This window comes from Nansenia antarctica, assembly GCF_963989245.1.
Source record: "Nansenia antarctica genome assembly, chromosome: 7".
NCBI lineage: Eukaryota > Metazoa > Chordata > Actinopteri > Argentiniformes > Microstomatidae > Nansenia > Nansenia antarctica.
This window is the reverse complement of record NC_137677.1, coordinates 50,888,349-50,901,940: the sequence shown is the minus strand read 5'-3', so window position 1 is coordinate 50,901,940 and position 13,592 is coordinate 50,888,349. Positions and strand designations below refer to the sequence as shown.

At 43.8% G+C, this 13,592-nt stretch overlaps 1 protein-coding gene across 1 annotated transcript; it reads left to right on the top strand.

The window, feature by feature from the left end:
* Positions 1-482: 482 nt before the first annotated feature.
* On the top strand, positions 483-1,493 carry LOC308162730 (TLR adapter interacting with SLC15A4 on the lysosome; the record flags this gene model as incomplete). The annotated part of the gene is made up of 1 exon (XM_080536872.1): positions 483-1,493. One exon carries the CDS (start codon positions 483-485, stop codon positions 1,491-1,493), a length of 1,011 nt encoding a protein of 336 aa, XP_080392998.1.
* Positions 1,494-13,592: the final 12,099 nt, after the last annotated feature.

Here is a 13,592-nt window from a genome sequence, read left to right as displayed (position 1 = left end):
CTAAGACATTATCACAGTTTTTAGGACCCTTTTGGTTCCACTACAGTAAATAACAAATTATTTTGAATGTTTGTGCAGTATTCACATGGCAGAGAGGCAAGTGGCGTTTAAAGCAACAGTACAGTACACCAGTGGAGGCTAGTAGAGGTAGAAATTGAAGGACGGGCTCATTGTAATGCATGGGATGCATGCCATTCCACATTCCATTCCATACATTACAATGAGCCCGTCCTCCGGTTTATCCCTTCACCAGCCTCGCCTGCAGTGCACATACTGAACCGTGTAAGACTGGGTCATGTGATATGATGACTGCAGTGGAGGCTAGTGGTGGTAGAAATCGGAGGACGGGCTCATTGGTATGCATGGAATGGAATACCATTCCTCATTCCCGTTCCATGCGATGAGCCTGTCCTCCGATTGGATGATTGAGATGATGTTTGTTCCCTGGTCCAGCCATGCTGTGTGAGAGCAGACTGTGGAGCATGACGTACTGCACTGACCTGGAGAAGGCCGACACGATGCCTCCCGTCACAGACCCCCAGTGGAGTGTCAGGCCTGGGTCACAGTCTGCTGCAGCTGCCCTCCTCTCCACCTCTCCCTCCTGCACTCCCTCCACACTCCAGGGATCTCCAGAGCAGAAAAGTGGTAAGGGTCGCTCCACATTCCCTAGGATAGCCCAAAACCAGAGGCCCTGCAGGGGGATTAAAATCCAATCCCAGGCATTTCCATATCAGGCCCTGCAGCCTGGAAGGCAGATCTCCCCAGCGATGGAGGTCCCTGGGCAGCCTCAGCCCGGTGGTGACATGCCCTTCCTGGTGCCCTCCTCCTGCCACAGCATCTGTAAGAACTACAGTGACCTCCACATCGGAGGGGACCAGGTGCTGCCTCTCTCTGCCCACAACGGGGAGCTCCTGCCCTGCAGTGAGAACCAGGCTGACGGCCCCTTCCTCCAATCCTGTGACGTCCCACCAGCTGCAGAGGACTCTCCCCCAGAACAGGCCTCCCTAGATGGGCCTCTGCGTCCACCGAGAGGGGGTTCATCCCGCTGGAGGCTGGGGAGCGGACGAGACCGGAGCGTTGTGCTCCAGGGGCGCGAGGGGCCCCTATCTAACTCCCTCCTCAACCGCTACCTGGAGCACAAGCTCCTGGACCTGTACCAGCAGTACATGCTGGAGAGTATGGCCCGCATGGGGGGCGCTGGTCCTGGGTCAGACCCATGCTCTGCTTGCCACCTGCTGGCCTCAGAGTTGATCCTAACCAGCCTGGATCAGATCACCCTGCAGCTGAGCCGCGAGGGGAACCTGGAGGCCGGCCGGGCCAAAGACATGGTCCTCAGCTGCTTGCTGCGGGTGGCCAGTGGCCAGCAGTCCAGTGAGATCAGCACACCCATGCTGCAGATCTCCAACGAACCCTCCAGAGACCCCCCACTGATGATGAGGTCCAACAACCCTGCCCAGCAGCACTCACCTCCACTGCCCCCCCCCCCCAGTTAAAGATACCCTCGGACCATCTCCCGGCTTACTGAAGGTCACTGACCCCCTCCAAAATTCTCCAGCAAATGACACCAACATCAGAAACTGTGATTGACCTGAGATTGACCTGATCACAGAGGAAAACAAGGGGGGAAAGGCAAAAAGGGATTGGACTAACTTGGCCTTGCAGAAGGGAAAAAAATAAAGTAGTGTTTCCTCTTGCACTGCGTTGATATTTCTCTCAGACTCTCACTACATTCCCCTCCATTCTCTCAGTTCCCTTACCCACAGTTCTGCTGAACAGCTTCAAACAGCTGTTGTCACTGCTGTAAGTACAGTTATATAGAAATTCAAGTAGAGGTTGAGAGGAAAGACATTTTCTGTTTTCATTTGGCTGCACGATGCATTAACATGAAAATATTCTACATACATGCTGTCCTGTAGGATTCAATATTTAAAATATATGGATGTTAAAGAAATAACAGTTTGTGGACACACACACAAGGAAGACATGCTTTCCCATCTCCTTCTCCTATCTCCTGATATGTTTTCAAACCCTCTAAATCGTTTCTAATAGATTTTTACATGGTTCAAAAAGGTTATACAACAGAATTATTATGATTTATTTCTGCTTATTAGAATACAGATTAATAAATCATGTTAAGATTAATAAGTACGATAATAATAATAAATTAATTAGGAGTAACTGTGGTTTAATAAAACGGCCACAAGAGGGGAGCATTGAGTCTTATAACAGCATTTCATAGCGGAAACAGGCAGGCAGACAAAATCTCTCTCTTTAAAACATGTTATTCTGCCTCTTTGTCATTTCTCTGACCTCCCTCACTCCCTCCTTCAGCTCATGCCCACTCTATCCTCTTTCTGTTTCTCTCCACCACAACTAAACTACCTTGAGTCTATCCATCTAATAATTCTTATCTCCCACTCCCTATTCTCCCCCATCAATGATGTCATCGGGACTTAAATCTAAAGAACAGAATCAGACTGCCACCGAAACAAACATTCCACTGTGTATGCGTATGCGTATGTGTGTGTGTGTGTGTGTGTGTGTGTGTGTGTGTGTGTGTGCGTGTGCGTGTGTGTGTGTGTGTGTGTGTGTGTGCGTGTGCGTGTGTGTGTGTGTGTGTGGTGTTGGTTTTTCTGAGTCATGTGAAAGATAAAGATCTCTGCACACTGTGGTTCATGTTGGGCCCAGCTGCAGACACATCCCACATGAGCAAATTAAAAACAGAACCCGACATGGATGAAGATCACTGGAGCTGAAATCTGAAACATGTTTATTTTTCACATTTCCCCTAATGTAGTCCATTAACCGCCGTACCATTTGGGCTCAGTGTAGCAGTGGCCTTCTAAGCCAGTGTTCCATCAGTTTCCTTGTTTCCTGTCCAAACACAGAGCCACTAGAGGAAACTGTGTTTACAGAGCCGAGCGCCGTAGTCAGAAGCCTGTGAAGTCTCAAGGCCGTGGAGACACATGTTTAGTATTTCTGCCTGAAGCTGGCTCCATCATCCCAGGTACATGTTAAAAGAACCAAATCCTGTCAGTTCTAAACAAAAACACCCCCACACGTGTGAGCTATCCAAACAAACTGATTTCCAGAGACCTTGAGAAAATGAAAAACAGACCCTCGTTCCAGCTGAGGTCGGGGATTGTGGAAATGGCTGAAGGCAAGGCTAGGCTAGGGTCTGTAGTCTCACACACCTATTCAGCTTATTCATGAAACAGAACCGCCTAAATCTACAACCTGTAGACCACTACGAAAGAAAAACAAAAGTGAATTTAATGCAATCTTTACTGATTTTAACATCATACACTGTAGCATGTTTAATGAATACCCATTATGGAGGGAACTTCTTAATTTTTAATCTTTATTGCCTGTGTGACTCATAAAACCAGACAGTCCGAGGTCACAGAGAGAGAGAGGCCACAAAAGAAGAGAGCGGGGAGAGTGAAAAAAGAGGACAAGGTGAAGACAATTATAAAAGAAAAAACAACTTCTACCTCTCCTGATACAGAAATGAAGCTATCAGGCCCAGTTGAATGAGAGCAGTAGAGTGTCTTTCAGGGGTTCATAAAGTAATTTCCTGGTTACAAAGAGCTTTAGACATGGAGGTCGGGAGAGGCAAGGACACAGGATTTAATATCAATGCCAAGGTTGCTTGGACCCTGACTATTGTGGAGCTTTGTGCCTCTCTTTACATTCGTTTTTTTACTCATCAATCTGTCAAATGTTAGAATATCGTTTGGCTTATTGCCAGTTTGATGTTTTCGGGGTTGCTTTTATGTTTTTGTTTATTTCAGAATTAGAAATCTGACACCACAAGGCTGTTGCTAAAGGCCTTTTTTCGCAGGTGAAATGCTCTATGGTATAAGCCAAGGTATAAGGTATATAAGGTATATGATAACAACCTGTGGGTAACAGAGACAATCGTACTGGATAATACATTAAGTTCAGAAGGAGAGAGACATCCTGTACAAATAAACATACAGAAAAAAATGTTTTTGCTTGCACACACACACACACACACACACACACACACACACACACACACACACACACACACACACACACACACTAAACGTTAATGTATTCCTGTCATAGGCATCTCATTAAATTAAAGTCATTTACATCTGTTCAGGAGCATGGAGCTCTATCCCGGCTGCTTGGACGGCCTTGATGGGATGGTTGTTTGTGATTACATCCGTAGGAGTGACCTAGTGTTGGCGCTCTAGCATACCGCAATGTTCCATGACAGCTCTGCTCTGTATCCGACTGATTGACACACGGACACGCAGGTGGGAGTGAACGGGAAAACACACATTTCCCAGTCGGTTAGCTGCTCAAGGTCGCACGCTGCTTGTGCTGGAGCGGGGGTGACCTTGACTCAGACGGAGCCGACTGAGAGAGACCTTGAGAGGCAGCGGGGCAACAGGACCTGGCTCTCAGGGAGCACACAAAGCAGGAGAACATGATGTGATAATGCATGGCCATAGATCACCCCATACGCTACGCTGATGTGGAGGCCATTCTACTGACTCAAACACAACACAGCTTTCTTCTTTTCTCAGTTCCACAGAGCGTGGCCCTTTAGTGAACCATTGTTGGTCATGTTTCTGAAAATTCGAAGTACTTTGCTGTTTTATTTTCTTATATAATTAGAAAATATAAATATAAAGATATAGAACACGGGGAATGAAGGAATTAGCACTTTTTTACAGTAGTATAATAAAACATGGTAACAATGGGTTCATTCTGCCACTTAGTTTCAATAGAAGTTCCCTACTAGTGCTTGTTATGATGAATTCAGAAGAAATTTGAAATAATAATAATAATAATAATAATTTATTAACAATAATGGATAGGTTGTTATTGTGTATTACTATAGTAGACCTACAGCCTAGCTCAGGGGTGTCAAACCCAGTTTCATTCCGGGCCACATCAGCATTATGGTTGCCCTCAAAGGGCCGGTTGTAACTGTAAGACTATGTAGCTAACTACTCTTTATAATATCACATAATTGCTTCTGCAATCGATTATTATTGATTTTAGTCATAATTTAATTAATAACTAGCTCTGAAAACAGAAGTCTAGGAAAAATAATGTCAAGCAGACATTCAACTATTGTGCAATTTATTTAAAAAAACAAGTTAACAAAAACACATGCTTGTGTGTCAATATATATGCATCTATGTAGACACAAAAATACTGTATGTGGGCACACACACTCACATTTCTCTGTGTTATTATAACATAAATCAGATGAATTTATGAGATTAAGGCCCAATCCCGATTCCCTTTTCTACCCCTATGGCTCGTTTTCTTACTCGATTTCAAGCCAAGGCCTTCGAACAGAGCCACAAGCCATAGGGGTTGAAATCTATCCCTATGAATTGGGACAGCCCTTCACGACGGATACGTCATCAGCAGTGGTTTAAATAGACGCGGTACGGGTGACGCGTTATGTTGCCGGAGAATTCTCACATCTCGCAATGCCTTCTTTAGCTGTGTTTATTTCTGTTGCGTGTGCTATAAGCATCTTTTTTCGTTTATTATCAACACACCTGAGAAATCATGGAAGAGCAAGACGTCTTCGACGCGCCAGAATACTGATGGAACAGTTTTGGGTATGTACAGGGCCGGCCTGTGGGTCTGTTGGGCCCCAGGCGAGATCTTGAAAATGCCCCCCCCCGCCTCCCTCGTAGTAACTCGTTTTTACAAATAATAATCGCCAAGAGAAACACTGTGACTGGTTAAATTGATTCACCAGACATCTTTCAATCATCTTAGCTGACACCTAATTTCACCAGTCACAGTGTTTCTCGGACGTTGAGCAACGTGGCAATTATTATTTTGTTAGCCTCATAGCATAATTCATGCTTTACTTGGTCACCTGGTCACTGGGCCATCTTTGTAGGTAGTGTCAACAATGCCTATGTCAAAAAGATGACGTGGGCAGATAGTGATTTTGGAATGTAACAAGCATTCTGATAAGGCACAGTGAATCAGCAGTGTTAGGAGAGTAGAGTTAGGCAGATATCTAAATTTGGCCTGTAGTGGCTTCAAACAATTTAGTAACCAACGTCCAGGCAAGACAGAGGTTTTGACGCACAACCAAATATTCAAACCAACAAAATCGTATATCCAGTCCAGGTAGAATTGCAACAAAAATATGGATTTATTCTCCTTTAAATATAAACATAAAATTCACACTTTCAATGGCATCTTTAGAAAATAGAAAAATAACAAAATTAAAAACTCACCAGCCCCCGCTGATTTGGCAGTATAGCCCACAGAAGTTCACAGTATATATCTCAGTATATTTCTCAATATAAATCACAGTATATGTCTCAATATAAATAACAGTATATTTCTCAATATAAATAACAGTATATTTCTCCTGGGTCAGGGTCCTCTTGAGTAGAAGGACCTGGGTCAGGGTCCTCTTGAGTAGAAGGACCTTCAAGCAGACATATGAGATAATATATAATAACCAGAAAACCTTTACCTTAAACGGACATACTGTATATCTGCAAAGTCACACAAATAATTGTGCTCCTACATAACACAGTATAACGTATGAAACATTACTCACCAGCAGCAGTAGTAGGATCTACTGGAGGAGGTGGCTGGGTTGTCACATCAGCTGGAGGTGGGGGCCCACTCAGAAATTTCAACAAAGCTCCTACAGGAATACAGCCAAAGCATACCATTAATTAACTTAATCAAATAAGTGTAACGTTACATGATGTAGGCTATATTGAGAAAAATTCAGATATTTATTCTATTCTGAAAAAAATATATTATATGTTGAATCGGTGGCGATGCTGCAATTTAAACAAGCTAGTTCATAGTTACCATATTGACCTGAATATAAGACTCATTTTTGGAAAATGACTTTTTTGAAGACCAAATCTTTTTTATAAAGAAAATCATTTTATTTGTATTCACATTGAATAAAACAATGTAGGTTATTTTTTATCATCTTGGGGTATGGGCATACATTCGTTACGTTTTTCAGTCACGTATTCACACCCTCCTGTCAATCTCCTGGAAGGGGAATCTTTTTGGTCTCACCATCTTCTAACATTACACTCTGTAATATCATATTTCTTGGCTGCTCGACAGTTGTTTGTTGCCTCTGCTTCATTGATCACCATGGTCTTAAAAATTGGCATCGTAACTTGACTAACTTTAGAGCCACTTTGTCCGAGCTGGTCCTAGTGTGTCTCCATCCCTCAACTGGCTAAGCAGCAACATTAGCTAGCTAGCTAGTTAGTCAGCTAGAGTTAGCTACCATCCTCCTCCATGCAGCACACATCAATATTAAATAATGAAATTGTTTTTCTTCATCTTCTCTTTTTCTTTTTGGGGCGCCAGAGTGATGCTTACCCGACATACTTGCACAGACAGGCTCTTGAGTGACGGAGTTGACCGTTGCCCACTCAGCCCCGCCCACTCACACCCCAGTGATCATTCAAAATACAAATAATAATAATAAACACTTGTTTGGCTCGATTGCGAGGTTTTACAATTCCCGACATTAGGACCGTGTCACACATATATATATATATTTTTTCTTTTATATATATATATATATATATATATATATATATATTTTACTATGAGTGGGGCCCCCCCCCGCCTTTCGGGGCCCCAGGCGACCGCCTGTATGGCCTGTAGGACGGGCCGGCCATGGGTATGTACGATAGACTGCAAAAAAGTTTTTAACCAAGCAACACAACATGCTAGTATAGTGGTTACTCATGTAAATGTTGTCTCAACGAGTAACCGACCTTTTACTTTTTGTATTATTGATTTGTGTGATGATCTGTGTGCAGTACAATGCGTACATGGCGTAATTACGTGGTAATTAATGCTATCGTGCTATTAACGTGTTTGTTTGGGGGGATTGGGGGGAAATTGCTTGGGGGTTGGGGACATTGATTGGGGGATGGGGGACATTGCTTGGGGGATGGGGAATGGGGAAATGTCCCGCAGTAAAATCCTTCCTATTCAGACTAAAGAATGTGAACGTATTTCCTTTTACAGACTGGTCATCCTATGAGATACTGCAAGCTGAGTCAGGACCTGCCCATCCTGCGTTTGTGGTTTAATGTAGAGTCCGAGCTGAGACAGGACTACCACCTCAGCAGAAGAGCCATGCATGGTCTGCAGAGGCTCCTACAGAGGGAACAGGATCATGGCTGGGGAAATCAGATGGAAGTCCTCATTTATGTGTACTGGCTGGCTCATGGACTGTCCTATCGGGTTGTATGCAGTGTATTCAATGTGCCAAAAGCCACAGTCCACCGCATCATCCACAGAGTTGCACAGCACATTTGGAACAACCTCAAGCGAGCCATCTCTCTCCCACCGGCAGGAGAGCTTCATGCTGTTGGGCAAGGATTTGCCCTGCTATCAGGAAGCCCTGCCTTCAACAACGTTGTGGGTGCAATAGATGGCTGCCATATCAGGATCAAACCCCCTCTACTACACCGAATTGACTATTTCAATTACAACAGATTCTTTTCTATAAACATGCAGGCGATTTGTGATTCGAAGGGTAGATTCCTTGACATCTTTGTAGGCTACCCGGGGTCGGTTCATGACACACGCATCATGAAGAACAGTACCTTTTACAGGACCAGACAGTACCCTCCCAGGGGTTACATGCTTCTGGGTGATGGTGGCTATCCCTGTTTGGACACACCAATCTGCCTCATCACACCATACAAGGAACCCGTTAATGGACAAATACAGGGGCGCTTCAATTATTATCATTCCAGAGGCCGCAGCATTGTAGAAAGGGCTTTTGGAATGATGAAGACCAGATGGAGATCTACCCTGTTCAAAGCCTTGGAGGTTAAACCCACATTTGCACCTGTGCCTTTTTGCACAATATGTGTCTCGATAATGGAGACATGCTCGAGCTAGATCCAGATGCACAGGACATGTTTGACCCCCAACCTCCCGGTGAGCCCCTAGCAGGTAACGAGACCTCTGGGAATGCTACAAGGGACAGACTGGCTGCCTTGGTTTTGGGCCATGTGCAAGCACCATAGTACAATGCTGTTTGTGACCCAGAAATGTATAATTGTATATAGTTTGTATGTTAGCCATGTTGATACCATTTTAGGCTTGTTCCAATCTGTTTTATGTCTTAATTGTGTGATTTCTTCAAATAAAAAAAATATTACTAAAATATTTGTCTTAGAATTTTAGGATTTTTACAGTTAACTAACTGCTAGCTAAATGGGAAAATGTGGTTTGATTATATAAGACAATCTGTTATTCATGCTCATAATGAATCCACCAACAATTGGTTTGAAACAAATACTTTAGTAGTCCAACAACAACAACAACAAATGTAAACATCATGGGGGCTATTCCATCAACGTTGCTAAAGGAAAATCCAATAAATATGGACTTTCCTTTAGCAAAGTTGATGGAATACCCCCCGAACAGCACAATAAAAACAACAAGGTTAATTAACTGTTAACAACTTTGGGGCTATTCCATCAACGTTGCTAAAGGAAAATCCAAAAAATAAGGACTTTCCTTTAGCAAAGTTGATGGAATAGCCCCTCTAAACACATCTACTTGTCTGGAACTTTGTCCACTAGCTGTTTGAACAGCGCTAAAAATTATTTCGTGTTTGCGTCATTGGTAGCTCCTGTTCAAGCGCCATGTATTTTTCCACCAGGGTTTCTAGGGCGGTCTTCCTCCTCTTCTTCCTCGGGGTTTGAGTGCTGGCTGAGGTTGAGGCTGGGGCGGGGGCTGAGGTGGAGGCTGAGGCTGAGGTGGAGGCTGAGGTGGAGACTGAGGCTGAGGTGGAGGCTGAGGTGGAGGCTGAGGTGGAGGGAGAGGCTGAGGTGGAGGCTGAGGTGGAGGGAGAGGCTGAGGTGGAGGCTGAGGTGGAGGGAGAGGCTGAGGTGGAGGCTGAGGTGGAGACTGAGGCTGAGGTGGAGGCTGAGGTGGAGGCTGAGGTGGAGGCTGAGGTGGAGGGAGAGGCTGAGGTGGAGGCTGAGGAAGAGGTGGAGGCTGAGGTGGAGACTGAGGCTGAGGTGGAGGCTGAGGCTGAGGCTGAGGTGGAGGCTGAGGTGGAGGCGGAGGGAGAGGCTGAGGTGGGGTTGGTCATTTCCTGAAAGAAAAAATAACAAATGAGAAGGAAATACATGTTAGAAATGGATGAATTACTATTGCATTACTTGGTAAATGTGATTGTATCTAATCTTCAAACCTTACCAAAGAGCTGACCACCACAGGGGGGTCAATGGATGGCCTAGCTCCCAGGACCTGATGCATATCATTAAAAAATTGCCAATTGGCCGCTGTCACTGCACCCTCTGTGCCTGACTCGGTCTTTGGGGTTTTCAACTCCTGCAATAAACACACAATGTTAATAATGACGCATTACTTGGTAAATGTGATTGTATCTAATCTTCAAACCTTACCAAAGAGCTGACCACCACAGGGGGGTCAATGGATGGCCTAGCTCCCAGGACCTGATGCATATCATAAAAAAATTGCCAATTGACCGCTGTCACTGCACCCTCTGTGCCTGACTCGGTCTTTGGGGTTTTCAACTCCTGCAATAAACACACAATGTTAATAATGACAAGAATGACAAATAATGCCTTTATGCCTTTATTACAGTAGCCTACACAGTATTTGTGATGGAAAAAATAGTACATCGAACCACATTGCTCTCAGGTTACCTTATATTTCCTTTTCAGGTTCTGCCATTTCTTTGACACTTGCTTGTGGGACATCTTCCCTTCCAGCCCAACTTGTTTAATAAACGCCCTGTATCATAACAATAATAAAACAATTATGTTAACAGAATGTAAAAAACTATAATAAAACATAGACGTTTGTATGTAGTCAAGAAACTTTAAAACAAATTACTCACTCCCAAAGGCCTTTTGAGGCCGCTTTGCTTATAAGAAAATTGTTCTCGTTTTCGCTCCTGAAATGGATGAGATCTCTGGTTTGCTTCGGAGTCCCTAATGATGGAATATAGTTGTATCATTGTTGTATAATTGTTCAGAATCGAAGGAACCAATGCTATTGCTTTCTGACGAGGTCGTGTTCTGCATGGGCCTGCCAGATGCGACAGTCGTATATAGTTACAATTTGGACATTACAATACCATGGTCATAACTTTTCACAAACTTCATTAACGAAGTAAATACTTACATTTGTGGTTCTCATTTTTTGGTGGCATCTTGTGTATCTTTGTTGTTGTTGTTGTTGTTGTTTTGTTGTGGTCTCTTGTCTCTTTTCTCTCTCTCCTCTTCTCTTCTTCGCCGTTATCAATAGGTATTGTTACGGCTGGGCCTCCACACACACACCCTCCCCCGCCTCCACAGCTCGAGCACAACGTGCTCTCCGCCGCAGGTGAAGCTGGTTCCCGTTAATTGGATGATCAGCCAAACCAGCACACCTGTCTCCACTCCCAATCAACCCTCTGCCTACATCTACCCTGGACTTCCCTTCACTCATCGTCAGTTCTTCCCTAAGAATGACCTGGCAAGTGTCCTCTGTTACTAGTCGTGAACTTTGCTCTCGTACCTATTTTTGTGACTTCTCTATTTCTTATGTACTGGCCTACCGTGGAGACTTACCTTGTTTTTCCGTTCCTCCACAGCCCACGCCAACCACTACCGCCAGCCCGCCAGGTTGAAACCCCCGGACTCTTCCTTTCAGTCCCCCCCCCCCCCCCCTACACTGTAAATAAATACCCTACGGGGCTTCACAGTATTCTGCCTCCATTGTCGTGTCCTTGAGCCCCCTCGCCCCCGTGTCATAACAGGTATTGTGGTATTGATCTTTTTATACATGACATCATGCAATGCATTATGGTATAGTTCACGCTACCAAACCCGTGCCGATGCCAGTCTGCGCTGTAGCTGTGCTGTAGTTACATTTCCCGTGTCATTATGCCATCAGACATGGAGATATGTCAATGCGCGGCTGTCATGCACAAATCAGCTTGTAACGTTAGACGGGTGATTCTCACGAAATCTTGGTTTCAAAGATTTCAAACATGAAAAAAAAGTCTTGCATTAACAAATTTCCTTTTTAGCCATTTATAACAAGGTCTGAAGTAATTATACATGTTAATTTAAAAACATTAACTGGCAATTTAACACCTTTTTTAGCATATTTTGCTAAACAAGTCCTTAGAATTCTCATTACCGCAAGCTGATATATTTTCAAATGTTTTTTAATGGATTATTAACAGTCATGCACAGTTACTTGAAACTCTGAAATAATATACATTAAAAAAATAAAAAAAAATCTAATTTCGACTGATTTTTCTCATTACCGCAACACCTTCCGCAATCTACAACCTAATGTTTTTCATATTTCATTGAAACCTCACATATTTTCAAAATTATGTGGAAAACCTGAAAGAACATAACATATAGGGCCGGTTTCACAGACAAGGCTTAAGCCTAATCCTAGACTAAAAAACATCTTCAATGGAGATTTTACATTGAAAGTCTGATTTAGTCCAGGACTAGGCTTAAGCCTTGTCTCTGAAACCGGCCCATAGATTATTTACATGCATTTAAAATATAGTATACAGAAGTTCTCTCTACCGCAACTGGCATTAAATTGTTGTGGAGGATGAGAATTGTGTTGCGGAGGATGAGATAAGATGGTTATCATAATTTTTCAAATCTTTATTAATAAGTAATTACAGAGAAAGTAAAATGACATTTCCGCATTGAATAGAGCGACATAACATTTCTGTAGATGATTCACAATGCATCATGGAATCAAGGGGTAGCGTACTTCTATGGCTTCGAAGCTAGTCTGGTCCTGAAATCGCTCGAAATTAAGTCATAGTTAGCCCTCGAAATGAAGCCATGGCTCGATGAAATATGAATTGGGACAGCCCTCCCCCTAAACGTGAGCGCAAATCAAGCCATAGGGGTGAAAACAAAGCCGTAGGGGTGAATTGGGATTGGCCCTAAGAAACCCTGATTATTATTCATCCATCAAAGATCAACATTTTCAAGTGTATAACGATGATAATGATTATGATCCCGCTAGCTCCCTGACTCTGTCTGCAATAGTGTTTCTCGACAAGCTGACATTAACACTAGAGCAGCCGTGCCTATTTTACCTACTAGTAGAGCCTCCTTGGAGAGGAGAATGTAAATCTGCTACTTACACATAACGACCACTAGTTGGCCGTCTTGTTTTTTAGCCTGCCTCCTACACAGAAAAACTGTAAAATAGCTTTATACTAGCTTATCCTGATTTTGAAAATGTAAGGATACTGGGTGGTAGAACACACATATCTAGGAAAAGTGGAGCCCCCTCTAGTGGTTGTAGAAGAATAGAATAGAATTGTATTATAAACAAATGATATTCTTTGCAAGCTCTCGTGGGCCGCAGAAAATGAGCTGCCGGGCCGCATTCAGCCCGCGGGCCTTGAGTTTGACACATGTGGCCTAGCTGATGAATCCAGCCCAGTCCTAGATGGAACCCAGTACAACCCAGACAGAACCCAGTACAACCCAGACAGAACCCAGTACAACCCAGACAGAACCCAGACAGAAGACTGAGCAACGCAAACAGAA